Source organism: Macaca fascicularis, chromosome 4 (assembly GCF_037993035.2).
Source record: "Macaca fascicularis isolate 582-1 chromosome 4, T2T-MFA8v1.1".
Taxonomy (NCBI): Eukaryota; Metazoa; Chordata; class Mammalia; order Primates; family Cercopithecidae; genus Macaca; species Macaca fascicularis.
Window position 1 is genome coordinate 136,603,390 of NC_088378.1, and position 26,611 is coordinate 136,630,000.

General features: G+C 54.1%; 1 protein-coding gene and 2 pseudogenes across 37 annotated transcripts in view; all 3 read right to left on the reverse strand.

Annotated features, from left to right (window-relative positions):
- Positions 1-942: 942 nt before the first annotated feature.
- Positions 943-1,860, reverse strand: LOC102132651 (omega-amidase NIT2 pseudogene; annotated as a pseudogene).
- LOC102138504 (keratin, type I cytoskeletal 18 pseudogene) lies at positions 943-3,922 on the reverse strand (annotated as a pseudogene).
- A 3,156-nt stretch (positions 3,923-7,078) lies between these two features.
- The window catches only part of ANKS1A (ankyrin repeat and sterile alpha motif domain containing 1A), a 195,060-nt gene continuing 175,527 nt past the window's right edge, over positions 7,079-26,611 (reverse strand). For 13 of the 37 annotated variants that reach the window (XM_074038296.1, XM_065542954.2, XM_074038289.1 and 10 more), the window contains 11 exons: positions 19,951-20,049; positions 18,957-19,109; positions 18,698-18,805; positions 17,485-17,649; positions 15,852-15,977; positions 15,446-15,517; positions 15,147-15,233; positions 14,381-14,518; positions 12,479-12,649; positions 12,048-12,146; positions 11,207-11,470 (listed from right to left, as the gene is read on the reverse strand). In XM_074038296.1, coding sequence (XP_073894397.1) covers positions 11,351-11,470; positions 12,048-12,146; positions 12,479-12,649; positions 14,381-14,518; positions 15,147-15,233; positions 15,446-15,517; positions 15,852-15,977; positions 17,485-17,649; positions 18,698-18,805; positions 18,957-19,109; positions 19,951-20,049 — 1,338 coding nt within the window. In that variant the 3' untranslated portion in view covers positions 11,207-11,350. Of the gene's footprint in view, positions 11,471-12,047; positions 12,147-12,478; positions 12,650-14,380; positions 14,519-15,146; positions 15,234-15,445; positions 15,518-15,851; positions 15,978-17,484; positions 17,650-18,697; positions 18,806-18,956; positions 19,110-19,950; positions 20,050-20,502; positions 20,765-26,611 lie in introns of those variants that run through there. The other 24 variants (XM_074038297.1, XM_045390210.2, XM_074038291.1 and 21 more) reach the window with 10 other exon arrangements.

Below are 26,611 nucleotides of genomic sequence, written 5' to 3' on the forward strand. Positions count from 1 at the left end.
GAGTCTGAGAATCCTACAGGAGATTCACCCGGCTGGAAAAGGCAACTCATGAAGATGGAGAGCACAAAGGGCTCAGTCAGTGTACACTCAGTTTCAGGGGCCTCTGATTCTTCTGAAGTGAGCTTGCCTCATCCCACTTCTGACACCATTTATGTCAACCTCAATAACAAACGGAGTGAGGCCCTCTAAAACAAAATGATATTTATTTGGTAATAAGGTATTGCAATGGGAATACATGTGTGATAGTAAACCATGTGCATATTCAGGGATTTGAAGGAAGACAAAGGTTTTCAAAGGAAAAATGAGGATTACATAATTGTTTTGAGATAATTATCCTTGGCTAAAGGATCAATAACAACGGTGGTGCCAGTTTGGGGTTGGACAGTCAGTTGCTAAGCAGATGTCCTTGCAGAAGTGTTTTTTTGGCATAAGGTTGTGACGGTCTTCATGCTAGGTTCTGGTTTTCACAAGGTTGTGGTCTTTTGGAATAGTTTTTGTTACCAGACATTTATGCATGAGAACGAACTCTCCAGTTCTTCTTCTTCTTTTTTTTTTTTTTGTAAACACAAGTGACTTTTTTTTTTTGTTATTTGTTGTTGCTTTCTTTTCTTTTCTTTTCTCTTTTCTCTTCTCTTTTGTCTTCTCTTCTCCTTCTCTTCTCTTTCTTTTGTGACAGTCTCCCTCTGTCACCCAGGCTGGAGTGCAGTGGCAAAATCTTGGCTCACTGCAACCTCCACCTCCTGAGTTCAAGCAATTATCCTGCCTCAGGCTCCTGAGTAGCTGGGATTATAGGCACGCACCACCATGTCTGGCTCATTTTTCAGGGTTTTATCATGTTGGCCAGGCTGGTCTCAAACTCCTGGCCTCATGTGATCCACCTGCCTCAGCCTCCCAAAGTGCTGGGATTACAGGTGTGAGTCACCATGCTTGGCCAGAAATGACTTTTTTTTTTTCCATGAAAGAATTTAATAGGGAGTTGATTTTGTTGTAGAATCATATCTTCCTGTTCTGTGACACATTAGAAACGTAAACTTTAGGGCTTTTTCATCTCCACAGCATAGAGGTCTGATCGCTTCTGTCTAAAAACGGGGATTTGCTGGCGTATTTCAACCAGCTTCTTCAGGTCTATGTCTGAATACACGATTGCTTCTTCTGTGCCAGCTTTGGCTAGGACCTCCCCCTAAGGGTTCACCATGGTGCTGTGTCCCCAGGCAACGTAGGAGGCTTTGTCATCCCGGGCAGGAGAGGCTGTGGCCACATACACCTGATTATCAACAGCCCGGCTTCGCTGAAGCAACTCCCAGTGGGCTGGTCCAGTGGTCAGATTAAAAGCTCCTGGATATACCAACAGCTGGTAGCCTCTCTGTGCTAGATTTGTGCAAGCTCTGCAAACCGCGTGTCGTAGCAGATGCCCAGACCCACTCTGCAGTAAGGAGTATCAAATGTGGAGAAACTATCACCTGGACTCAACGTTTTAGATTCTTGAAATGTAATTTTTCCAGGAACATCAGTGTCAACAGATGGATCTTTCTGTACTTTGCTAGTAAAGTTCCATCAGGCCCAAACACAGCACAGGTGTTATATAATTTCCCAGCATCCTCTGCAGGGATAGAGCCTCCAATGAGATATATGCTGCATTCCTTTGCTACTTCAGAAAGCTTCTGTGTGGATTCACCAGGAATTTTCTCTGCATATTCAGGAAAATATTTCGTTCCATATGGAGAATTAAAGCATTCCGGCAAAGCGTTGCTGCCTCCTGGATAAAGCTACAAGCTCGAGTGACGTTATCTGATTTGATGGAAGAAATTTGAAGCTGGATGAGAGCCAAGTGGAAAGTGGCCATGGCTCTTCAGACAAGCACCACCTCCAGAAATGACTTTTAATTCTAACCACTTTCACAGAGTTTATCTGGTTTGGGATTTGCTCGGCTTCTTGAATCTGAAGGTTTATATTTATGTTTGTTGCCAAATTTTGGAAGTTCTCAGGCATTATTTTTTTGAGTGCTTTTTTTTTTTTTTTTTGAGATGGGGGTCTCACTCTGTTGCCCAGGCTGGAGTGCGGTGGGGTGATCACAGGTCATTGCAGCCTCAACCTCCTTGGCTCAAGCAATTCTGCCACCTCAGCCTCCAGAGTAGTTGGGACTACAGGCACACACCACTACACCCAGCTAATTTTAAAGTTTTTTGTAGAGACAGGGTCCCACTATGTTGCCCAGGCTGGTCTTGAGCTCCTGGACTCAATCTATTCTCCCACTACAGCCTTCCAAAGAGTTGGGATTACAGACATGAGCCACCGTACCCAGCCTCGAGTATTTTCTTAGCCTCCCTCTTTTTCCTTCTTGTTTGTTGACACAAATGTTAGATCTTTTGTTATGGTCACACAGACCCCTGAGACGCTGTTCATTTTTTTTTTTGTCTATTTTCTCTCTGTTGTTCTGATTGGGTAATGTCTGTTGTTTTGTTTCCCAGTTTATGGTGCACCTTTCCTTTCCCATCCACTCCACTCTTTTTTTTTTTTTTTTTTTGAACTCTGAACTTTTTATTGGCCTCCTGCTCCCCAAAGGGTGCCCTGCTTCTGCTGGCTTAATGCCTCAGAACTTTGGTGTCATTGGTCTCAGACACCACTTTGCCATCCACTATCCGGTGGGTGGTGGTCTTTTGGATGGTTTGCATGGAGTTGCTGCTGTCCAAGGCATCACCAAGATTGAATTCCTCGCCATCTTCCAGCAGGCGGCGGTAGGTGGCGATCTCAGCTTCCAGCTTGACCTTGATGTTCAACAGGGCCTCATACTCCTGGGCCTGGCGCTGTCCCTCTGCCCGGGTCTGTGCCAGCTCTGACTCCAGGTGCAGCAGGATCCCATTGAGCTGCTCCATCTGCAGGGCATAGTGGGCCTCCACCTCCCTCAGGTTGTTCTCCAAGCTGGCCTTCAGATTTCTCATGGAGTCCAGGTCGATCTCCAAGGACTGGACTGTATGTCTCCGTTCTGTGAGCATCATCTCAGCAGCTCCAACTTTGGCAGACTGCGTGGTGACTGCTGTGGTGCTCTCCTCAATCTGCTGAGACCAGTACTTGTCTAGCTCCTCTCGGTTCTTCCGAGCCAGCTCGTCATATTGGGCCCGGATGTCTGCCATGATCTTGGCGAGGTCCTGAGATTTGGGGGCATCTACCTCCACGGTCAACCCAGAGCTGGCAATCTGGGCGTGTAGGCCTTTTACTTCCTCTTCGTGGTTCTTCTTCATGAAGAGCAGCTCCTCCTTGAGAGCCTCGATCTCTGTCTCCAGCTGCAGTCGAGTGACATTGGTGTCATCAATGACCTTGCGGAGCCCATGGATGTCGTTCTCCACAGACTGGCGCATGGCCAGCTCTGTCTCATACTTGACTCTAAAGTCATCAGCAGCAAGACGGGCATTGTCAATCTGCAGAACGATGCGGGCATTGTCCACAGTATTTGCGAAGATCTGAGCCCTCAGGTCCTCGATGATCTTGAAGTAATGGCTCCAGTCTCTGACCTGGGGTCCCTTCTTCTCCAAGTGCTCCCGGATTTTGCTCTCCAGCCTCCGGTTCTCGGTCTCCAGGCTCCTCACTCTGTCCAGGTAAGAGGCCAGGCGGTCGTTCAGGCTTTGCATGGTCTCCTTCTCGTTCTGGATGCCTCCCATTCCTGCCAGACCCCCGGCCATCCCTGAGGCCAGGCCCCCGGACCCCATGCCGCCCCGGAAGCTGGTGGAGCGGGACACGGAGATCCGGGAACCAGAACTCCCGGCGCCTGCATAGACACTGGCCGCACTGCTGACCGGCCGGGCGCCGTAGCTGGGCGCCTGGACAGAGCCCAGGGACCGGTAGTTGGTAGAGAAGGTGGAGCAAGTGGTGAAGCTCATGCTGTATGGGAGGAAGGCGAGACGACAGGACTCAGGCTTTGCCGACCTCCACTCCACTCTTAAGCCCATCTGCTGAGCTTTGTGGTTATTGTATTTTTTTTAGTTCTAAAATTTCCAGTAGGTTCTTTATATCTTTTATTTCTTTGCTCAGACTTTCGACTTTTTCATTTTCTACAAGTGTGTTTATAATTGTTTGTTGAAACATTCTTATCATGGCTGCTTTAAAAATATTTTTCAGATAATTCTAATATCTGTGCCATCTTGGTGTTGATATCTTTTTTTTTTTTTTTTTTTAAGATGAAGTGTCGCTCTGTTGCCCAGGCTGGAGTGCAGTGGTGCAGTCTCAGGTCCCTGCAACCTCCGCTTCCCAGGCTCAAGCCCTTCTCCTGCCTCAGGCTTCCGAGTAGCTGGGACTACAGGTGTGTGCCACTATATCCGGCTAAGTGTTGGTATCTATTGATTATTGCCTTTTAAATTCAGATTGAGGTTTTTCTGGATCTTGGTATGACAAGTGATTTTCTATTGAAACTTGGACATTTCTATTTCTCATTCTTGTTTAAACCTTCTCTTTTAGCTGACTTTGACACCACTCTAGCAAGGGAAGAGGAAATAGCATATTGCTGCCAGGTTGGGGGTCAAAGCCCAGTTTCCCCCCCTGCCTCCACTGATACCTGAGGTGGGAGGCTGCTTGTTACTGCTGGGATGCCATGGGACTCCCAGCTGCCCCTGTGGTTTCCACTGACTCCCCAGGCGGGAGCAGCCGCACAATCCCTGGGTGCTGGTGAGCGTTCTGCCTCCTCACCAGGCCCCTCTGACACCACGCGTGAGGTTGTTGGGCACCTCATTATAGCTGTGTGAGGGTCGAGGTCTTGGCCTCTGCTGATCTGGGCGGGGCCTCATTTTTGCTGTGGTGTTCGGCTGGAGTAGAGCAGTTATTTATTGTCTGAATTTTCTGTCTTGCTAAGCTGCCCCTTTCCTAGTCCTCTGGTTGGAAAGAACAGGTTTTTGTGCCCACGGGTGTTTCCACTGGGGGTTTTAATTGTACTTAGTGGGAAGAACAGGGAAAAGAGCATCTACTGATCTTCCGAGACACAGGCGTTAGTTTACTTTTGGTAGCTGTTGTCAAGGTGTCCATGTTACATGTGGTGCACACGTTGCTTTCCATTGTTTCTTTTTCTTAAGGGTGCATTTTGCTATGCAGAAATGTTTGGTTTTTAGAGACTCAAATATATTAATCCTTTTTAAAAAATGGATTCAGGGTTTTATAACATGTTTGGAAAGGCCTTTCTCAAACCAAGCTTATATATTTAAAAAAAAAAAAAAACCTCCCATTTTCTTCTAGCTTTAAGGTTTTATTTTATTTTTTTACATTTAAATATGTGAGCCATCTGGAATTTATTCTGGCATAAGTTGGAACAGGAATCTCCCTGCACTCCCTCCCTCTTGGCTACCCAATTGTCCCAGCTCCATTTACTGAGTAATACATATTTTACGGTGTTAGGAAAATTCTGTTTGGTAAATGGTTGTTTATAATAGCGTTCCTAACAGCTGAGTCCTGAAAAAAGTGGTCTCAAAGTCCTGGAGGCCGCACGGAGGAAGGCAGGGGTCAGCCTTGAGCTTTCCTCGTTGTTAGTTGATGACAGTGGGTGCAGTGTGAGCCCCAGGCTGAACTGCAGGACACACTAGATGGTCAGCCTGTCCCTATCTGTGGGACTTGGATACCCTCTGGGTTCAGGAAGCCAGGGGTGGCCATGGCTGACTAGAGGGTGTTTTGAGCTGCCTTGGAAAGTGCTCCAGCTTGAAAGTTCTTCCTCCTCTATGGCCTGGTCATTGCTGAGGGTTGATCTATCCCAATTTTCAGTAGTAATAGCCCAGCTGCCTAGGAGCCTGAGCATCTGTGAATGGGAGGCTCATGACGACGTGGAGGAGTATGACAGAAATGAGCCCTTGGAGGAGGAGAAAGGAGTGAGTGGAAGAGGCCGGGGATTCTGCCTCCCACAGAGGCAGGCAGAACGTGTAAGGTGGCCCCAGAAGGGATGATGAGAGCAGCGGTATGTCCTGGTGCCCTGATGACACTAGTTATGACCCGACCTTTCTCTTCCGGCTGTCAGGTTTCTTCTGCTTAGGAAAGAGCACCATAGCCAGGGAGCCAAGGGATGTGGGGATGAAGAACCCCTCTGGAATGTGAGGCCTTCCCCGACCGGGCCTCAGTGGACTTTCCCAATTCAATGCAGTGTGGCCTACAAAGCTCTAACTGGGAGTAACAACCTGGGATTTGGCGCTCTCTCTGCCATTTGCTGGCAGGCTGGCTAGAAGAAAATCATTTTCCTAGTCTGGACCTTGTTTTCTTTACAAATAAAACTGGGTATTGAACTAGATAAGTGATTTTCTTTTTTAAGGCCCTTTTAAGAAATGGAAGAGTCCACAGAAACTCAGGAATAAAAGCGTTCAGTGTTAGGCAGCTGGGGTTGAAGCAGGCCTAGGAATAGGGGCTCTGGCAGCTGGAGCCACTGGACCAGATGGGGCTTAAGGTCCCTCCCGCTGGCCCTGGGACCTGCTTTATGAATAGAGGTGACAACACCTGTCTGGAAAGGAGGGGGGCTAATGAGATGGTTGCCTGGAAAGCTAGCAGAGCTGGAACATAGGTGCTCCATCAATGAAGGGGCTGCTATGACCGCTTGTACCTTCCCAAATTCTCCCCTCTAAATACAGCTCAGTCCTTCCTCTCCCTGCCACCAGCCCTCAGGGAACACTTTGCCCTCTGCATCCCAACCACAGCACGGCTTCGGGCTGGTAGCTAGTTGTTTATGTCTAAAACTTAACCACTGCAATCCAAGCAAGTTCCTGAAAGGAGACCAATTTCTTTCACAGCTCTAGATCCCCCAGGCTGCCCGGGAGGCAGATGTTCGACTCATGTCTGTGGGTGGACAAGCCCAGACCAGGATGCAGAAGAGATGCAGCTGCAGCAGTATCAGGATGTGGCCCTGGCTTGGTGTTCACAGCACGATGCTCCTAAGGAGGGGAGGTGAATCATGGGGCCCTTGCACCTCACAGGGCAGCTGTAACAGTTAGAGAGTGCGAGACAGAAAGCCAAACAGCGTAGGACGCGACTCACCGACCCTGAGCCTGCATCTCGCCTGTGCCCACGCCTCTGCCAGAAAACCATCAAGACGCTTTCCAATTCAAAGACTCAGAATTAAGGCTGCGTTCATGTCGCTTCTCATTTATTAATTCAGTCTAAGTTGTACAGTTATGAAAATAACAAAACCAAAGCTGGAAGCCCAGGAATATTTACACTCTCTTGGGTAGTGAGGTCAGTCTATGTTGTTGCACAGATTGGTTATGTTTGGTACCTCAAAATGTTTATAATTCAGACAAAATCAGACAGATTAACAATTTTATGTACAGTAAAACAAAAGGGGAAGTCATTCAAGTATCAAAATACAGAGACAAAGATTAAATAACATTTTTTATTACAGTTCAGTCCATTGCCACACCATGAGCAACAATACTTGTGAGCTGGCCTGGGCGTCTCACAGACAGCCCCCGTTCAGACTGGCTTTCTAATGTCTCTGCCTGCTGCCTGCTCCAACCTGAGCGTCTCGGGAACTCCCATTAGTGTCTGAAGCTGGAGGGCCCAGGAGGGACACGGAGCACTGCACATGCAGAGCCTGTCGGGAAGGTCTTATGCGCTGAGCAGCTGGTGGACAGGGAAGAAGAGGTGGACAAGAAACCTGTGGCTGGAACAGGTACTGAGCCCATCTGAGGTCTCCCACCCTAATAGGCTCCTTCACAGTTCAGAAACGCAGCGACAGGGTCTGCCCCTGGTGTGACCTGCACTTGGAGAAGTGCAAAAGTAGGGGCCTTCCCACTTGAAGCCTGTCCTTAAAGTTACAATAACCCTTTCTAGGAAAGGGAGACTACCTGCCCCAGAGGAGAAGAAAAGAAAGGCCCAGTCATTTTCCTTTCTTGAATATTCAGAAATAAACCAATCTCTAAACAGAACCCAGGGCCACAGCAGACTAGCCAAGGCTTCCAATATGAAAATACCCTGAATAAATAAAGACGATATAGCAGCTTCAAGCAGAAGAAACACCTATGGATGATCTAAGCACAAAAGACAGCTTGAGGAGTGCATCGTAGTGTCTGCAGTTTCTTTCGGACCTGCCGCCCCCAACAGAGGCCCACTTAGACATGGCCTGGCCCCTCAGGAGGAAGACGGGCACCAGCATGTGCGCAGCAGCAGCGCAGTCTACTCTGGATGCTTTAGGGTTCCTGGTCAACTCTGGGAAGAAAGTCGAGGCCTAGTACTGTACAGCGTTAGCTCATGGGAATCCTCACAGGCCCTGAAAGGAGCAGGAAATGAAGTGAAACTGCAAGGTGTCGAGGTCTTCGTTTAGTACCAAGAAGTGGAGGGGGGCCCGCCTCTGCCGCAGAGGGAGCTGGGTCCCAGGCCCCAACCTGCTGGGCACTCAGCAGATAGAAACCCACAAGGCCTGGCCTCTAGCCAGCCAGAGACACAGCCCCACTTCTGATTTCTGGCCAACCACATGGGTTAAGAATGTGCCTAACAGTACTCCCTGCACATACACACCCACAAAGAATTTAAATTCACAGCCTTTGCGGGGAAAGAGGAGTGTTGCTGAAGCCTGGACTATTCATCCTGGGACCAGATTGACATGCCAGGAAAGCTCAGAGCCTGCTAAAGTGCCCACAGGAGGAACTGGGCACACAACTGAGCTGAGCCAACTTTGCCTCTCAAATCCACAGCAGTTTCCCCTGCATTTCTACTCTAGTTCAGAGGAAAGACTGCAACCCAAGTTACTTTTAAAAGCAAAGTGAGCAGTGGGAAAGCTTAAGAAGCAGAGGCGCACTAGGATGCCAGCCTGCCCCAAAGGCCACGCGGGGGAGCATTGATGATGCACTGTCACCTTATTTAGCCTTTTCCACACCAGGGGCCGGGGATGAGCCCAGCTGCCGAGAGTGTAACTGTCAAACCAATAATTCAGAGAAGCAAAATGAGCCCCAATCACACAGGCTGATTAGACAAATCACAAATCGGCAAGTAGCAACCTTAGCTGACCTACTCCAAACATTAACGCCCCAAAGCTGCATTTCCTGTTCTCTGACACAATGCAGGCAGTACAGCGCCGGCCAGCCCAGGGCAGTGCTCCGGTCACTGACGCGTAAGAGGCCAGGGAGAGGCCTGGCGCTCTGGTGCTGGCTAAGACTTCCCAGCACTAGAAACTGCACACTTATCTTCATTTGGCCACTGAACCTTCCCATCGGGAACCCCAGAAATGGACCGGAAACCTTTGAGTTGCTCAGGTGCCTCTAGGGCTGTGTTCTTACAAGAAGCCTGTGTCCAGCCCCTGAAGGGGACAGGAAATTGGGCAGTTCATAAAGAGCAGCAGCTGACATGGTCAGGTTTGAAAAGCAGACGCACCGTACTCACTTCTGCCCGAGCCTGCTCCGTTCCCCTCACCCACAGGCCACCACCTTCTCTTCAGACCTGCTGAGCTGCACCCAGGTCCCATCCTGAGGACAGAGGCTGTGCAGGCTGGCCTCTGAACCAACCTCAGCTCCCCTGTCCTCTGCCCCATGGCCATTTGTCTAAAGATTGGCAGTATGACCTAGAGGTTTGAGCCAAGTATTAAAAGTTCACTTTATAAAAAGATTTTGTTTCTGTTAAAAACAATGTGTTCTGAACAAGTCACTTCTTGACCCTCTGGAATGCCAGTCCCATCTGCTAGCGGCCCGGAGTGCTTCCCCACAGCCAAGGCAGGGCTCGTTCTGCAAGACGTGGTGGTGGCAGGCCCAGGCCAAGTGGCCAAGAGGAGGTCCTGCAGGTGGAGGTGAGGCCTGGGTCTTCAAAGCTGCAGGTGAGGCGGCGGCGGTGATGGCAGTGGGAGCCTATGCCCCCACGTCTATGTTTCCGCAGCACAGTGTGGTTCCTCAGTGGCTCAGCTTGGCAGAAGCAAACAATGGGGGGAGGAAAGGGTTAACCAGTGGGGCCTGTGGACGGTGGAGGAAACGGAAAGGAAACACAGCAGGACAGAAGATCCCTCAGAGCCTCCCCTGGGCACCCTCCACGCCTGCTTTGAGCACCCACAGCCCGCAGCCTCGGCCGCCTCTGGCTCAGCAACTCTGCTCAGGAAGGCACAAGGATGGGTGGGTGCGCAGGACCCACCCGGTTTATCGACTTGGGTTTGGACTGCCCTGGCCGACTGGCTTTCCTAGTGGTCCCTGCTCTATGTGCACGGCTGCCTTCCTGTCTCCTGCCATCCAAACTGATCTGCCCACATTGGAGAACGGGGGCCTCTTCAAAGACTCAGCTCCACCATCCCAGCTGCTGAGCTGCTGTGAGGGAACGGCCTCTCCTCTCAGAGGAGTCAGGAGGCTGAGGGAGGTGTTCAGGGGCGCGCTGGACGGCGCTATCTGTGATCCCCCACTGTGAAGAAAGTCAGAAAGCTCCCAGAGGACAATGGAGGCCACTTGGTCCAGGTCCCTGTCCTCCAGCAGCTCTGCTCTGTGAGGGAAGAAGGTGCGCCGTGTGTGCAGGGCACAGGCCGCCTCCTCGTTGGTTCTACAGAAGGCTTTCCTCCTCAGTGAGCTAGACTCCAGAGCCAGGCCCAAGGCTGCCAGGCCTTGAGACTCCGTGGTGAAGATAGAGGGGCTGTCCACACATGTGCCACCCCCCTCCTTGGAGGGGAAGGCCCATCAGGACTGAGACACCTGCTGTGTGAGCCAGCCTGTGAGTGTTCAGATACCCAGAGCCCCAAGCGGGATAGTCAGCACGGACCCAAGGGCCTGGCGCGTATCTTGGGCCCTCACAGAAAGCAGTCTATCCCTGGTCCAGCCACATCACTGAGCTCAAGGTCTCACAAGGGCGCAGCCATGAGAGTGAGGCCAGCTTCGCAGAGGAGCGGAGGACAGTGGGGTGGGGCTGCAGGTCGGCTGTGAGCAGAGTGCTGGGGACTCTGGCACCGGGTGGTCACAGTGGTTGGTTGTTTCAGGAGAGGTGAGAATAGTCAGCTAGCTCTTGGCAATGGTGCCCAGCTGTGGCTCAGTACAGCAGACAGGAGGAGGGAGCCACACAGAGCCCAGCCCAACCCCAGGGAGCTATCAGTGCCATTGGGATTCTCTGGAGACTGCCCTGCCCGTCGGGGTTCACAGTGCCTGCCCGTGGAGGCTTCTGGGGTGCAACAGAACCCCTGAGCCCTCTTGGTGCCCACCTCAGAGGCAACTCACCCCCTCAAGCTGTCCTCAGCCCAAGGGGGAGAATTCACAGTGTTCGGTGGTGGTAGGTACGAGAGCTGCGAGTGTACAGCGTCTACGCTGCCGCCCGCCCAGGAGGAGCAGGTCCCAGTGCAGTTGGGGCCTTGGCATCAGCAGCTGGAAGGAGAGTTGAGGACAGCAGAAAGATCGGATGGCAAAGGCACAGTGAGACTAGTGGAGACAGGGAGTGGGTTGTTTTAGAAGATAGTGGTCTCATACTTGGTGCTGAGGCTCCGCTTAGAGTCTGGTTTGGGGTCCACAACCCAGGAGACACTGGCATGGGATTGGGCATCTTGGTCCATATCGGGTGGTTCCAGCTGCCAAACAAGGAAGCAGTCAAGAGTCAGGGAGCTCTGTGCCAGGGCTGGAGGCGGCAGGCCCCTCCCACCCCCAGGCTGGGCTGTGGCCCCTGTGCTGGGAGCGGTAGCCCTTATTCTCCTCAGTCAAAGAGCAGGCCCCTGGGGGCGGGCGGAGGAGGGACACCCTCCCGGAGCATCTTGGCGAGGGCCACCTCCAGGCACAACCTCTCTCCAGGATTTCTTGGGATTGCTCAAAGGATCCCTGTCCTACCCAGGTCTCCTGCTCTAAGCCCCAAACTCGCTCACACTGGGCAGGAAAGGGATATGGGGCTTGGAAATGTCAAGCCTCAGGTCTCTCTGGTAGGGCCAGAGAGCTCACCCCAAGGCAAGACCACAGCAGTCACCCCAGACCTCTGGAGAGAGGACACACAACAGAAAAACAAAGAGGGCTGAAGCACACACAGGACAGGCAGAGGGCATCTCAGGAAGAGGGGAAAGAATGTCACAATGGCAGAGGGAGAGGCCACCAGAGGCTAAGAGCGCTCACGGTCACTTCGGGGAGACTGACACACAAGACAGCAGGAGGCGTAAAGACCTTGACTCCAGGACTAACAGACGGCAGCGGTAGGTAGGAAGGACGGTGGGTGGTGCAGGTGTGACAGTAACAACAGCGACTATCGGGGGGCAGCGGCACCTGGGGTGCAGAGCAAAGCAGACACAGACACAGGGATGGCGCAGTTACTGGGGGCTGCCTGCGGGCCGCTCTCTGCAGCCCCTTGATGGCCTTGCCCTTGGGGGAGCCCGGCGAGGGAGGGCATTGGGGGCACCAGAGGCCGGCCCAGGCCAGAGGAGCTGTTGCCTTTCCAGGGCGAGACCTGGCAGGGGTGGGAGACAATGAAGAGGGTCATTTCCCTGGGGGGCCAGCTTTCTGGAAGTGCCAGAAGACCCTCCTCGTGCTGGCCACCCCGAGCCCTTGAATCCCCGGGGCCAGGGAGGGGGGGGTCTTGTCCAGCGGGGCCCACGTACTGCGGATTTCCTCACGCCGACCCGAGGCTTAGGCACCGGTTTGGAAGATTTTGTTTCAATCATCTCAGCTGCAGAGGCGCCCATTGCCCTGGACTTCTGGGCCTGCAGGGCCAACTGATAGGCCACCTCGAAGGCCTGCCCCAGCGTCAGGATGATCTCGTAGGTCAGGTTCTGGGAGGAAGCAGATCACCACTTAAGTGCCTGGTTCAGGAGCCGCTTCACCCTTGTCCTCACCCCCACCCTGAGCACACAGGCAGCATCTGGGGTAAGAAGAGAACACTGGTTTTGAAAAGACACAATTTGAGCATAACACACTGTTTCCTTCTGCAGGATTTCATGGGATAGAAACACCAGGCAAATGCAAAAACTGCTGCCAGCTGAACCAAGCCCCCAGGAGAGAGAGACACCCCCCACCCCACCACACCTGGTGCCATAGCTTCACACTGGATATGACCTTCCTCGCAGGGACCACGTGTTCCCCTCTAAGTCTACCTGGGAGCGCTCCTACCTCCCTTCAACTTTTCCCTCCTTTCCCTCCTTTCCCTCTCCCTAGGTCTCTGTTGTTCTCCCCGCTCTACACAGGATGTGGCCGGGAGCTGAGCTGTGGGGAAGGCAGGTGCACACTGCTACAAGCCCACGGCAGGTCTTTTCCAAGGCAGGGTGCCATGCCTGAGGTGGTACTTGGGTGTTTCTTAGCCATTTAATATAAGTGGTGCTAGTGCTTTTGTTTTTAATGTGTCACCGACAAAGTTTGTGAGTGCTGTGCCCCTAACTCCGTTTCCCCTTAAACCCTGTGGTTTTTAGTGTGTGATTTTTACACAGCACAGTGGTTAGGAGCACCTATGTGGCGTTACAGCAGAACTGAGTGTATGTGGGAAAAGTCAGCAACAGGTTAATGCCACTGACTGTGCTGTGTGGACCACCTCATCCATCTCACAGTGGCCCCTGAGGTGGGCCACGTTATATCCCCTCCAGACAGATGAGGAAGCAGGCAGACGTGATGTTTCCAAGCTCACACAGCTAGCAAGCGGCAAAGCCTGGCTCCTCCTAACCTTCACTGGCCCAGAGCAAGCAGAGGACTGGGATGGATGAGGTCCTGGGAGTGTGAGGATGCCCAGAGCTGCCTGTATTCCAGGAGCCACAGAGATTTTGGAAACAGCCGCTATCTCTGAGGACAGCAGAGACCTGGACCCCTCTGACTTCCTCCTGGGGTGAGGAGGCAGCCTGGGGCCACTCCCAGGCTTTGTTGTAGGTTACAGGGAACCCCTGCCTGTGGCTGTCATTTCTGGTCTGCTCCCTGTGGGCAGCTGTGTGAGGATGAACTCTCCTCGGCCCAGTGGCACCCAGAGCCGAGCCTCAGCAGGAATTTGAGGCAAGAAAATCTGCCAAAGAGGGCACAGCTGCCCTTAAGAGGGAAGTAGAGGGCATGTCTGGGAGGTGGCCCAGGCAGAGGTTGGAGAGCTAGGGCAGGGAGCCGGGGAAGACAATCGCCTTGCCTGACCTAAGAAAACACTCGCCGAAAACCTGGAAAGTCAGGGGCGGTGGCTCATGCCTATTACCAGTTATGTGGGAGGCTGAGGTGGGTAACTTGCCTGACCCCAGGAGTGCAAGGCCAGCCTGGGCAACATAGCGAGACTCCATCTCTTTAAACAAAACAACAAAAAAAAGCTGGAACCCCCTGTCCCTAGTGCCCTGGGCCGGTCTCTGTTCTTCTGTGCATCAGTCTCGTCACTGTGAAAGGGGACTGGCCTGGTGTGCTGCTGGGCTCCATTCATGAACCAAACATTTGCCAGGCACTGGCCAGGGGCCAGGACAGCGCGGCATCTGTGCCCTGCAATGGGGCTGGATGCCTCAGGGCTAGTACCCCAAGCCCGCCCCGCCCAGACCCAGGACCCCACCCACCACATCCACGGTGCTGAACACATGGCAGTAGTGGTGGCTGGTCTGCAGGTCCTTGGTGATGTAGGCAAAAGTACAGAGGTCCTCCGGGTCCTGGGCCGCACAGGAAATGTTCCGGATCTCGTGCTCTGCGATGACGTTCTGCTGGGCAAGGCCGTGCTCTGGAATTCTCAGGCTCAGGCATGCCTCTGGCACCCCCCACCCCAGCCTGTTACCATGTCACTGTTCTCTGTCCCAGCCTAGAGCATCAAGCGAACCCCTCTTCATCTTCTCATTTTGTTTATTGGTGGGGGTGGGGGATGGTATCTAACCTTCCCCGATTTCGGTTTGAGGTCTCCACCCTTGACCACAACAACTAAGGCAGTAAAATGTTCACACCCAACCACAAGCTCTCCCCAGCCTCTCCCACCTCCCAGGGTGGGGGCAAAGAGAGAAGGGTGTCAGGTAGGTGGGATCCCACGCGGTGGGGTCCTTTGCTCATGGAGGGAATCACACCCGTGAAGACCTGTGAGCAGGCACGTGGCCAGCGGAGCCCAGGTGGAGAAGCTAACAGCAGTCTCCACTAGGGCGGGACGGGGCTGACAGCAGGCACCCAGGCCAACAGACGACAGACATGCTTCTTGGAGAAGTGGGAAGTAATAAGAGGACTGGGGACCCTCCAGGGAGATAAGGGATGACAGAAGGCAGCCAGATTGCTTGCCCTGGAGCCCTGTGGGTCTGATGGGGACGTGGGTCCCACTCCAGCCAAGAGTCCCTATAAGCAGCACACCTTGTTGGAGGCATCGATGAACTTGACACCTTTGTATGTGATGGACAGGATGATGGTGGGGATCTTCTTCATGTGCTCGGTAGATTTCTACAGGAAACAAGGAGTGGCCCTGTCAGTGCCCCTACTCAGGGCTAAGCCTCCTGGGCTTCCGCAGGTGCCAGCTTCCCTCCCATCCTTACATAGCACGGCAGGGCCCAGGCAACTGTAGCTACTGTCCCCATTGCTGCCTTCTGTCCTAGCCAGTCCCATGGCACCCTCCAGCCCGCACAGATACCCTCCAACCCATATAGGCACCCTACCCGCATCTTGGCACAGGCGTCTTGTGTGGATTCTGTCCCTCGCAGATCTTTGATCAGCATGGAACCCAGATACTGTGGGGATGAGCAGTGGCCAGGCTTAGGAAATCCTGCGTTTCCATGCAGGGGTGACCCAGCCAATTTGGGACTGTCCCACACTCAAGTAGTTACCCGTCCCGGTAACACCCCCTCCCCTGCCCCAGCTGGAGAGGCCCTCCATTCAACTCTGGCTAAAGGACCCAGAGGCCTCCACCCCTTTGCCTTAGCCACCAAGAGTGGCTGAAGAGTGGAGAACAGCTCGCAAGTCCTGGGCCTGGCTTTGTGGAGTCCCTGCTGGGACCTAGCCGCAGGTGCCTGGCCGAGAAGGAGCAGGGAGACTGGCCCTGCTGGGAGGGTGAGAGCAACTCACATTGGCTTCATAACCACAGGACTCGAAGATGAGTTTCTCTGGCTGGTGTTGCCAACTCTGCACTGGGGCGTAGGGGGCTGCCAGGCTGGGGGGCCGCAGGGTCAGCTTGGCCTCGCGGTGCTCCTCCTGCAGAACACACGCAATTGGACACCTGCTCCTTGCTCCACAGGAGCACACCCAAGGGTGAGATGCCAGTGACCTCAGCAAGTTCAGGGGTCAAGTGGAGATGGCAGGGGGCAGACCAGCAATTCAAACCCACTGCGGGAGAGGGGAGGTGCTAGCCACAGCACCGCCTGAGAGCAGGGCTCGGGAAGGACAGTCTCTGTGGTGTCCGAGACGAGTCTCAAAGGAGATGGGAAATGACCAGAGAGGAGATGGCAGAGTCTGTGGGGAGGGCGGGGTACAGGCTGCCAGGCTGTTCTGCATATAGACCAAAGGAGAGAGCAGCGGTCATGAGACCCTGGGACGCCTTGGGGCCCAGCCCAGGGCCTGGGAGGGATCTTCAGAGCTGGGAAGCCAGTGAAGCCCCCGTGCCTAGGAATGCATTTCAAATGGATCCTTCTGGCAGCAGCTGGAGGGAGGGGGAGGCCACTGCGGTCCAGGCAAGAGATGATGGGTCCCTGCCCAGGGTGCTGGTAGAAGGAATGGAGAGGAAGGAAAAGATTTAGGAAACACTGAGGCCCTCCCTTCCCAGCAGTGTGCAGAGCCTCTCAACAGCCATCGGAATTGCTGGACAATGTGTTTTCCTTTAAAACTCATGGCTGTGCTTGTAGAAAGGGAAGGGAAGTCCCCAGAGCCAGAAGTGAAAAGTGAGAGTCAGAGAAGCAGGCAGGGGTGAAGCTGAAGTCACCCAGAGGGGCCTGAGGGACACCTGCCAATCCTGTGTCTGACAGGCCAAGAAGAGGACAAAGGACAAAGCCAGGGTCCGTACAAGGCGAGAGGCAGGACAGGCAGGTCCTGAGTAAATCCAGGACTCCTGGAAATGATGCCCAGAGGGTGAGCCAGGAATGTGAGACGGGCCCACCTCGGCCAGGGCTGGAGCGGGCACCGGGAGCGCAGGAGGTGTCTCCAGAGGTGCCCCCATGGCTGCAGGCAGAGAACGGGAAGAACAGAGTCTGGTCTGCGGCGGTTTTGCTGGGCAGGAGGAAGAGAACGCTGCAGAGGTGAGGCTGCAGGGAAAGCAGTTCTCTGGGAACAATGCAGGTAAGCAGAGAAGGAAGGGGCCAAGAAGGAGCTCAGAGAGGCCAAGAGAGCACAGAGGGCTCTGGGGCCAGCAGGGCAGGATGCAGGAGGCCACAGAGAAAGAGTGGACACGGGATCTGAACCCCTGAGGGAGGGAAGTGCAGGCCACAGGAGTGGCCCTGGCAGCCGACTGCTGAAATGAGTTGTGCGGCCTGAGCTCAGCACCATGGGGGCTGGGTGAGCCTTACACGAGGCGGCTGGGTGTGGGTGAGCAGAGCAGGCTGGTGCCTCCTGACTCTGGTGCCAGCCCAACTGTGCTCGGGTACAGGGCAGCAGGTGGTTCTGGGAGGCCCTGTCCCGCCCAGAGGAATGAGGTAGACCCTGGCCGCTGCTCCACTCCCCACCCCCTACCCGCAGCTCCACTCCCCACCCCCTACCCGCCCTGCCCCACCTGCATCCTGAAGCGCTCGGCTCTGGAGGGGGCCGCGGGGTCATGGAGACTGTCATGGCGCCTCCTGCCTGTGTCCCCTGGAGGCAGCAGCAGGTCAGCCGACCGCCCAGTGCAGGAATCATTCTGGCTCAGCGGGGATGACGTCTGGGAGAGCAAATCTTGGCACTGTGGAGGGAGAAATCCAGGTGGAACTTGCAACCCTTGGCCCAGTGCCCGGCTACAGGTGTCAGCCAGCCCCGCTGGTCAGGACGGCACAGGGAGCGGCACCAGGAGAAGCAGCAGGGATCGAAGGGGCCAACGCCACAGGGGTGTCAGACAAGTGGCACCACGCAGCCACCGTCCACTAGTGTCCCCAAAGAGGGTGGGGAAGCCACTTTTGCGTTTATAAGAGATTAAATCTTCTGTCCTGATCCATTGCAGGCCTCTGCACATGACCAAAGCACCCTCCTGAGAAAAAATGTAGCCCTGTCAGTCAGGGCCCTAAAGCCACTGTCCCCCACAGAATAAAGACCGGGCTTCGCAGTGTCTATATTTGAATGTCAGTTGTGTATTTGGTTCCCAGAGCAAGGCTGGGCCTCCACTTTCTCATCTGTAAAAGGAGGATGAACAGGACCCACTTCACGAAGCCCCTGAGGGTTCAATGGGGTGAGACCTGCCCAGTGCACCCGAGGGCTCCCTGCCCCAGTTACCGCCATTCCTGCACGCTGTGGCCTGGGGCTGGGGGAGAGCTCTTCCTCAGCCGCAGGCTCTGGGTCTAACCCGTTTCTGCAGTCAGGAATTACCGGCAGGAGCAACAGATCACTGGTGAGGTTTTTAAAATGCAGCTGTCTTAGCCACCTGAGCCTGGGAATTCGAACTCAGATCTGGGGGCTGCGCAGGAGGCTGCAAGTCCTGGCTGTTTGGATTTGTCTCAGGTGTTATCCGACCCAGCCCCTGCCTGTCCCCAGGCACAGAGCTGAGTTCAATGCCCAGGCACGGCCTGGTGTTTTCGTACTATCCCCCAAGTCTTATGTGTTTGACAGGCCATCCCCAAATAGAAATGGGTGGCGGGGAACTTCTCTAAACCCCCTCTCCTGTGCTCCTCTCTCCTTGTTGCAGCTGCTTTCTCCTACACTACAGCGGCGCAGTCTCTGAAGAATCCTAAAGAATTCTATGTAATTCCTACAAATACAGAGAACAGACAGACATTCCTTTCCATCCCTCCCTGACTCACCCTCAGCTGGGAGAATCTGGGGGGCTTCTGGGGCGGCTCCTCATATGGCCTGTCTGCGAGGGAGGCGATGATGCGCTTGCGATGGCCCAGCAGCTGGACCTTCAGGACCTGGGTGATGAGGAGCGGGGAGGTGACGGGTCAGGTGGCCAACTCACTCGGTCTGCTCCAGCCCCCAGCACTCTTCCGCTGGGCCAGGCTGCCCCTAAGGGAAGCTCAGGCTTCTGGAGGGTCCAGGCCGGGCCACGCAGGGGCTACTCACGTTGACGAGCTCCAGCTCCCAGAGGTTCTTCACGGTGTCGATGGAGCTGTAGCCACTTGACAGGAAGGAATGAACGTAGTCCTGCAGCCCCAGGGAGTCCAGCCAGGAGGGCACGGAAGGGGGGCTGTTCCCATCATAACCCAGAGCCTTCACCTACAGGGCAAGGAGGGAGGCAAAACTGACATCTCAGCACTCACTGAGATGGAGAGGGACCCGAGGACCACAGACCCAGCCAGCTCACACAGACTGTGGCCAAGGGGGTCCTGCATGTTTGGGGTCCTCAGCACCTTCGAGTCCCTCTCTTCACACAGCCTCTCCTATCACTCACTGGTCTCGGCTTCCCCATGGGGAAAGCAGGAGCCGCTGGAGCACCGACAGGGCTGGAAGACGGCCCTAGCAGACAAGCCTAGGTAGGGAGGAGGGTCTGCAGAATGCCTCCGCCCTGAGCTCCGCTGAGATCACGGGCCTGGAGGGACAAGAGGATAGTGTGTGCCCTCAGAGCAGGCACTTCCCAAGCTCTGGGCAGGTAGAAGGGGCGGGGCCACTGGACTCAGCACAAGCGCAGGGCACAGCCTCGAGCCCACCAGCTCCTGGCTCCCCAGGGAAGACGGTACCTCCCTCAAGCCCACCTGGGGAGGGGCCTGGTGCCAAGGCTCAGTGCAGGGTGGCCTGGGCTCCGGTGAGCCAGAGAGACCCTGAAGGGGGCTCTGGGTGAAAGGCCAAGCCAAGCTCCCGAGCCCGGCAGACCCCCAGAACCTCCTCAAGACCCCGAGGAGCCACTCCCTGCCCTAGGGCTCTGCTGGCTCTCCAAAGGCCTTAGGGTGTAGTGAGGAAGCAAACAGGGTTGTGTGCGGCCCTTCTGGAGCTCCTAGGGTGAGGGGTAGAGGCCCCGCCATGCCGGAGCCCTGCTCCTCCCCTGTTCATGGTGCAGGTGGTGCTAGGGAGGTGGCCCTGGCTCCACACAGGCTGAGGCTACAGGGCTGGCGACAGTCACCTTGGGCAGGGAGCGTGCCGCCTGGAGCAACTTCCGCCGGTGCTGTGGGTCACTGATGCCGATGTCCCGCAGGTCCTGCTCTTCCATCACATTAGACCCCTGAGAGCAGAAAGTGGATGTCAGGGCCCCTCTTGGATGGACAGCTGGTGGCCCTGAGGGGGTCAGGTGGGCCTTTCAGGGCTCCGCACCAAATTCTCCTTCACTGCAGGCACCAAGAGGGCATGGGGACAAGTCTGCCCAGACTGCCCACGCCCATCCAGGTGGCTCCCAGGGGAGCTGGGCAGAGCTGGGGCTCCAGAATATGCACAGGGTGCTGAGGCCGGCAGGGCACACAAGGGTGGGGGCGCCGCCTGCCCAGGCCCAGCCACAAGCCCTGGCCCCCCGAGTGTATGTCCATTTTTCTGGGGAGCAGGTTCCAGGTATCCAAGATAAAGAACGGGTGGACTTATCCCAAGGTTCCTCTTGGACAGGATTTTATAATTCTAAGGCTGTAACAACCACCTCAGGCGGACAGCTGGTGACAGGGGCAGCTACCCGAGGAGCCAGCCTCACCCCAAGAAGGAGACTGTCAGAGAAGGGCGTCCTTGTCCCAGGGAGAAGGGTGGGTCAGAGCTGAGCCCAGTCCGCGCTGTTCTCTGCGGCCTCCACTGGCCTCAATGGAGCAGCTGAGGGTGGAGAGCCACACGGAGCGCCCACCGGCAGCGCTAAGCACGATGAGAGGATGTGGGGATGGAGGCTGGTGCTCCTGCTGCTTTCTCACTCTATGACAGGGCTGAAAGCTGTCACCTGGTGCATCTCACTTCATGCTCACAACCTGCATGTTAGGGTCTCTGTTAATCCCATTAATCTGTTTTAATAGATGAGGAAACTGAGGCACACAGAGGTCAGAAATTTCTTGACATCACATATCTAGTGGTAGAGCTAAGATGTGACCCTGGGCAGCCTCTTTCCTTCATGCTCCTGGCCCCTGCAAGGACGTCTCTAATTACAATAGTCACAAGATAGTGTGAGCAGATTTAATTTTAAAATACACAGTATGGCCTATGATACAAAATTCACAGGTCCTGCCCATCCCTCAGCCACGGAGCCCCTTGCAGTTGCAGCTGCTGCCACTTCCTGGACGTCCCCAGAGCCCAGCTGGGCACAGACAGGCAGGTGCCTGCACACTGCATTTTCACACAAACGCCATTCTCGCACACGCTCGGTGCCTTGTTCTCATCGCTGAATAGACACAGGAGATTGCTCCGCAGCAGCGTATGTGGCCCACCTCCTCTGGACAAAGCTGCAGCATCATCTAGGTTAGGAACACGCTATAATTTACTCAGCCAGTTCCCTGTTGAAGGACATTTGCTTCAACTTCAGCTACTGCACACGGTGCCGTATGAGCACCTCCCTGCGTGGGTCGTGTCGAGGCCTGTTACGAGGAAGGGTTTCTGCTTGCTTGACGGGTGTGCGCACTTAACATTGACAGCTCTTTCTGCTCTTAGTGACGCCAGCGCTCGATCCCCCACACCGTCAGCAGCACAGCAGGGAAAGAGTCTATCACTGCGGTTTCAATTTACACATTTCTTACCGGCGTAGGATCATCTCATCCAGAATGTGACGCTGAGCATCTTCCGACGTTTTATCTATCTAGCATTTCCAAAGCACTCCCTCCCTACTCCATGCTGGACCTGCCCAAGCCATTTAGTAATAGGGACTATTGTGGCGGGGCACGGTGGCTCACCCCTGTAATCCCAGCACTTTGGGAGGCTGAGGCAGGCAGATCATGAGGTCAGGAGTTCCAGACCAGCCTGGCTAACATGGCGAAACCCCATCTCTACTAAAAGTACAAAAATTAGCTGGGTGTGGTGGTATGCACCTGTAATCCCAGCTACTTGGGAGGCTGAGGCAGGAGAATCATTTGATCCTGGGAGGCGGAGCTTGCAGTGAGCCGAGATCCCGCCACTGCATCCCAGCCTGGGTGACAGGGTGAGATTCCACCTCAAAAAAAAAAAAAAAAAAAAAAAAAAAAAAAAATTGGGGCTGTTGTTATTCCCACCCTACAGTTGAGGAAGCCGAGGCCCACAAAGTTTTGGCGACTTTCTAAGGTCATATGGTAAGTGCATTTGGAGCCAGACTCAGCCCCAATGCTGTCCACGTGGCCCTGCTGCCACACACTTGGGGACACCCAGAGCTCCTTTTCCAGGAGTTAACTTGCTTACAGCCTCAGAGTTTTTCTATGAAGTTGTCGGTCTTTTCTGCATAGCTACGTAGCAGTTCTTTACATGGTAAGAAAACTGGCCCGTTGCAATGGCTCACGCTTGTAATCCCAACACTCTCGGAGGCCAAGGCGAGGTGGGAGGATCACTGGAGCCCAGGAGTTTGAGGCCAGCTTGGGCACCATAGTGAGACTCTGTTTCTACAAAAATAAAAAAATTAGCCAGGAATGGTGCTGTGCACCTGTAGTCTCAGCTACTTGGGAAGCTGGGTGGGAGGAACACTTGAGCCTGGGAGGTTAAGGCTACAGAGAGCCACGATTGCACCACTGCACTCCAGCCTGGGTGACAGTGAGCCCGTCTCCAAACAGAAACAACAATATATGTGTGTGTACATACAACAAAAAATAAAGCAAATTAACCTTTTGGCCGGGCACAGTGGCTCACGTCTGTAATCCCAGCACTTTGGGAGGCGGAAGTGGGCAGATCACGAGGTCAGGAGTTCGAGACCAGCCTGACCAACATGATGAACCCCTGTCTCTATTAAACATACAAAAATTATCCAGGTGTGGTGGAGGGCACCTGTGATCCCAGCTACTTGGGAGGCTGAGGCAGGAGAATCGCTTGAACCCAAGAGGCGGAGGTTGCAGTGAGCTGAGATCATGCCACTGCACTCTAGCCTGGGTGACAGAACAAGACTCCATCTCAAAAAAAAAAAAAAAAAAAAAAAAAAAAAAGAAAATTAACCTTTTATCTATGAAATGAGTTAGATATTTGTTTTCTGGTTTGCTATTTATCTTTTGGCTTTTATGCTGGCTTTGCTCATGTAGAAATCTATTTTTTTGTAACTAAGTGTACCCAACTTTTCTTGTAGAGCTTCTCAGTTCTGTCAGGCTTAAAAAGATCTTGCCTGTCCAAGACTGTTTTTTACATTCTTCCTTATTTTTTCCTGTAATTTGTTGTTTTATTTTTTTTGAGACGGAGTCTTGCTCTGTCATCCAGGCTGAAGTGCAGTGGCGCGATCTTGGCTCACTGCAAGCTCTGCCATTCTCCTGCCTTAACCTCCCGAGTAGCTGGGACTACAGGACTCCCGCCACCGCACCCTGCTAATTTTTTGTATTTTTAGTAGAGACGGGGTTTCACCGTGTTAGCCAGGATGGTATCGATTTCCTGACCTCGTGATCCACCCGCCTCGGCCTCCCAAAGTGCTGGGATTACAGGCATGAGCCACTGTGCCCGGCCTAAGTTTCCTTTTTTATAGCTAAATCTTTAATCTATCTGGCAATTATTTTGATGTAAGGTGTAAGAGTCAAGATCCAACCTTATTTTTTCTCCGGCAGCAAGCTGTCCATTTCTTGATGAGCTATCTTTTTCCCCCATCTGGAATGGCCTCTATGGTATCTGAAATTCCTGTGTATTTCTGGGCCTCTTTCTGGACTTGTACTCTGTTGTGGTGGGCATTACTTTACACTTGGAAGGCTAAGTGACTTGGGCCAGCTCATGCAGACCATGACTTGCTTGGCCCCCGCCCCGTGTGGTGACTGCTGGCCACAGGAGTCTCCTCAGAGCCTGTGCATGGTGACATAAACTTTGTCCCACAGAGGACACTGCCAGCCTTAAGCTTCAGAGAGCCCAGGTGAGGAGAGCCCCGAAGCCAGGCTGGAAGCCCCCACTCCGCTGCACCTGCAGAACACACCCCGTGCTGGGCACAGGCGAGGCCTGGGCACCACTCCAGGTCTGAGCCCAGCCAAGCCACCCCCAAATCTGAGAGTCACCACAGAGTTCCTACAGCAGCTCTGGGACCAAATCTAATGTCTGCTGTTGCAGAACGGCAGAGAGAGGCAGCCGCCTTCCCAGATGTTTTTTTTTTTTAAGTGGAGTGCAGTGGTATGATGGCTCACTGCAACCTTGACCTCCTGGGCTTGAGTGATCCTCCCGCCTCAGCTGCCCGTATACGTAGCTGGGACCATAGGCATGTACCACCATGCCCGGCTATTTCTTTTTTTTTTGTAGAGATGGGGTCTCACTATGTTGCCCAAGCTGGTCTTGAACCCCTGAGCTCAAGTAATCTTCCTGCCTTGACCTCCCAAAGTGCTGGGATTACAGGTGTGCACCACTGCGCCTGGCTCTGGCCCAGACTTTCTACCTGATTATGAGGATACCAAAGCAAAGAGCTGAGCTGAGCCTGCCTCAAAACTCCAAGAGGACGTGAATGTCCAAGAGTGATTGCGGCACCGCAGTAATGTTCTAAACTCCTGCTCAACCCCAGCATTGACTCAGAAACCTTTGTAAGCTTTCAGGGCACCTGAAGGCTGACAGCCAGGAAAGCCAGATCCGCCGGAAACAGGCCCTTTGCTAACCAGACCTCGGCCAGCAGAAGGGCGGGCTGTGTGCAGTTTTGAGGAACAAGGGATGAATGGAAACACACAAAAATAAAGGAAATGACAGAAAAGAAAGGCGAACCGTTGCCAAAGTGCATTCCAGGACGGGTCCTCCCAATTCCTGAAGCAGCCACATCTCCGCACCGGGGGACGAGCTTGTGTGGTGACCACCCAGGGCCACAAATCCTCAAAGGGCAAGAAACGCTTCTGGAAGTTACCAACCCTCTTTACCCAGGGAGAAGGGACCACTGGCTTTTAGAAACCTCTTCATGAGGAGGGTCATGCATGGGGAAAAGAGATTTTCTACTTTACCTGCTACCACGCTAACATTTACTGAGTGCTTACTAGATGGCAGGAACTTCTATAATTAGGAAGCGAATAAAGTACAACAGTTCAGTGTCCTAGGGATTGTAGTTAACAGGGATTGTCTCAGCTTGGATAAAAGCTTCACAACTCCTAGTGACATCTGAAACACACAACTGGTCTTCCAGCCTTGCCTGGTTTGGGTCCGGTCCCTGAGGAAGAGGGGACAGGGCTCCAAGCAGCCAAGCTGGGACAGAGCACTGGTCTTCGCCTGGGATCTGGGCTTATCCCTGTCCTGACTCGCTCAGACCTCACATTGCCGGCAGGCGTCCAACTGCTCCCTGCTTTGCAGAGGAGAGAGTGCTCCCACGGAGGCGGCAGAGCCGGGATGGCCCCTGGCGGCCTGGCTCCTCAGCCTGGGATCATGGCCCCTGCCGGCTTTTGAGAACTCAAGGGAAGGGGACAGCAAGAAGTGCTCCCCTGGGTCACTGAGCTCTGGGCATAACAAGAGTTCCCTGGGCGCCCTCTGCGGGGCTTTGTGGGAGGTGATGCACGGCCTGTCCTGGCTCACCGTGAAGACGCAGGCCAGCGACACTGAGTTCTGACCACGGTCCAGCCTGTGCTGGGGGCTTCACACCCATGACCTGCACAAATCCGCCCAATAAACCTTTCAGATAGGAGCTGCCCACATTACACAGAAAGAAACTGAGGCTTGGAGAGCAGACTGGACTTATCCAAAGCCATGGTACTAGAGCATGGCAAAGGGACTGCTCAGGCCCCGTCTGACCAACCCCAGTCGTCTTCCTCGTCTCTTCCTGCTGGGGCAGGCAGGGTGTGCTGAAGACAAAAGCACAGTGTGGGGGTGCGGGCAGACCCTGCCAGAGAGCAGGAGCAGGACACCGCCCTGGGCTGGGGCACAACCCCTGCTGAGCTGAGCCAACGCTGCCTCCCTCCCTCTGTAGAATCCCGTCTCAGCATCATGTATAAATGCTTCTCCCAGGACCCCCCTCCTGGCCACCTCTTCTCCACCTCTCAGGGAAGGGACATTGTTCCTTTCTTTTTAACTGTACAGAATCTAATTCTTAGAGGTGAGTGGGTTCGAAATGCCAGGGCCTCCAATAAGGGAGAAACAGGGTCAGGATGTGGGCCCAGGCCTCTGGATACACAGCCTGGGCACTGTGCCGAGGGCCAGACCGACTCTGGGAGAAGGCAGCCTGGCCTGTTGGGGTTCGGTAAGGGGCTGGGTTTGTAGAGTCACCCACGATTGTGGCTGGGTGCCCTTCCTCGGTAAGGCACATGTGAAGCATCTACCATGGTGGCTGTAATTAGTGTCACTTTCCATCAACCTAAGCCATTTGAATGCTTTCTCCTTCCTGCCAGTATCTGTCACTGGGCTCCACCTGAAGATGCAGGAGGTGGCTGAAATCGTGGAGGCCCAGGCGAAGGGAGCACAGCAAGGGTCAGCCCTGGGCGTCCTGGGAGAGCAGGAGGCAGAAGCGGCAGGGCCACTGCAGGACCCACACTGCTTTCTTCCTCGCATTCTCCGGCCCTCCGGGGCTCTAACATCTTCAGAGTCTTCCTGCCCATGTGATTTTAGAAGGAAAATATCCTTTTGCATCTTGAAAGGCATCTCACTTGTTAATATTTTGCTTAACTGTAGGTGAGGTCTTCATTCAACAAAGTGGCAAAGGCCTAGGAAGGGGACTGTTCGGGGGTGGTAACGTACTGGTATAGCCCCTTTCAGCCAAAGGGGAAACAGGGGCTGTCCTAAGTTACCAC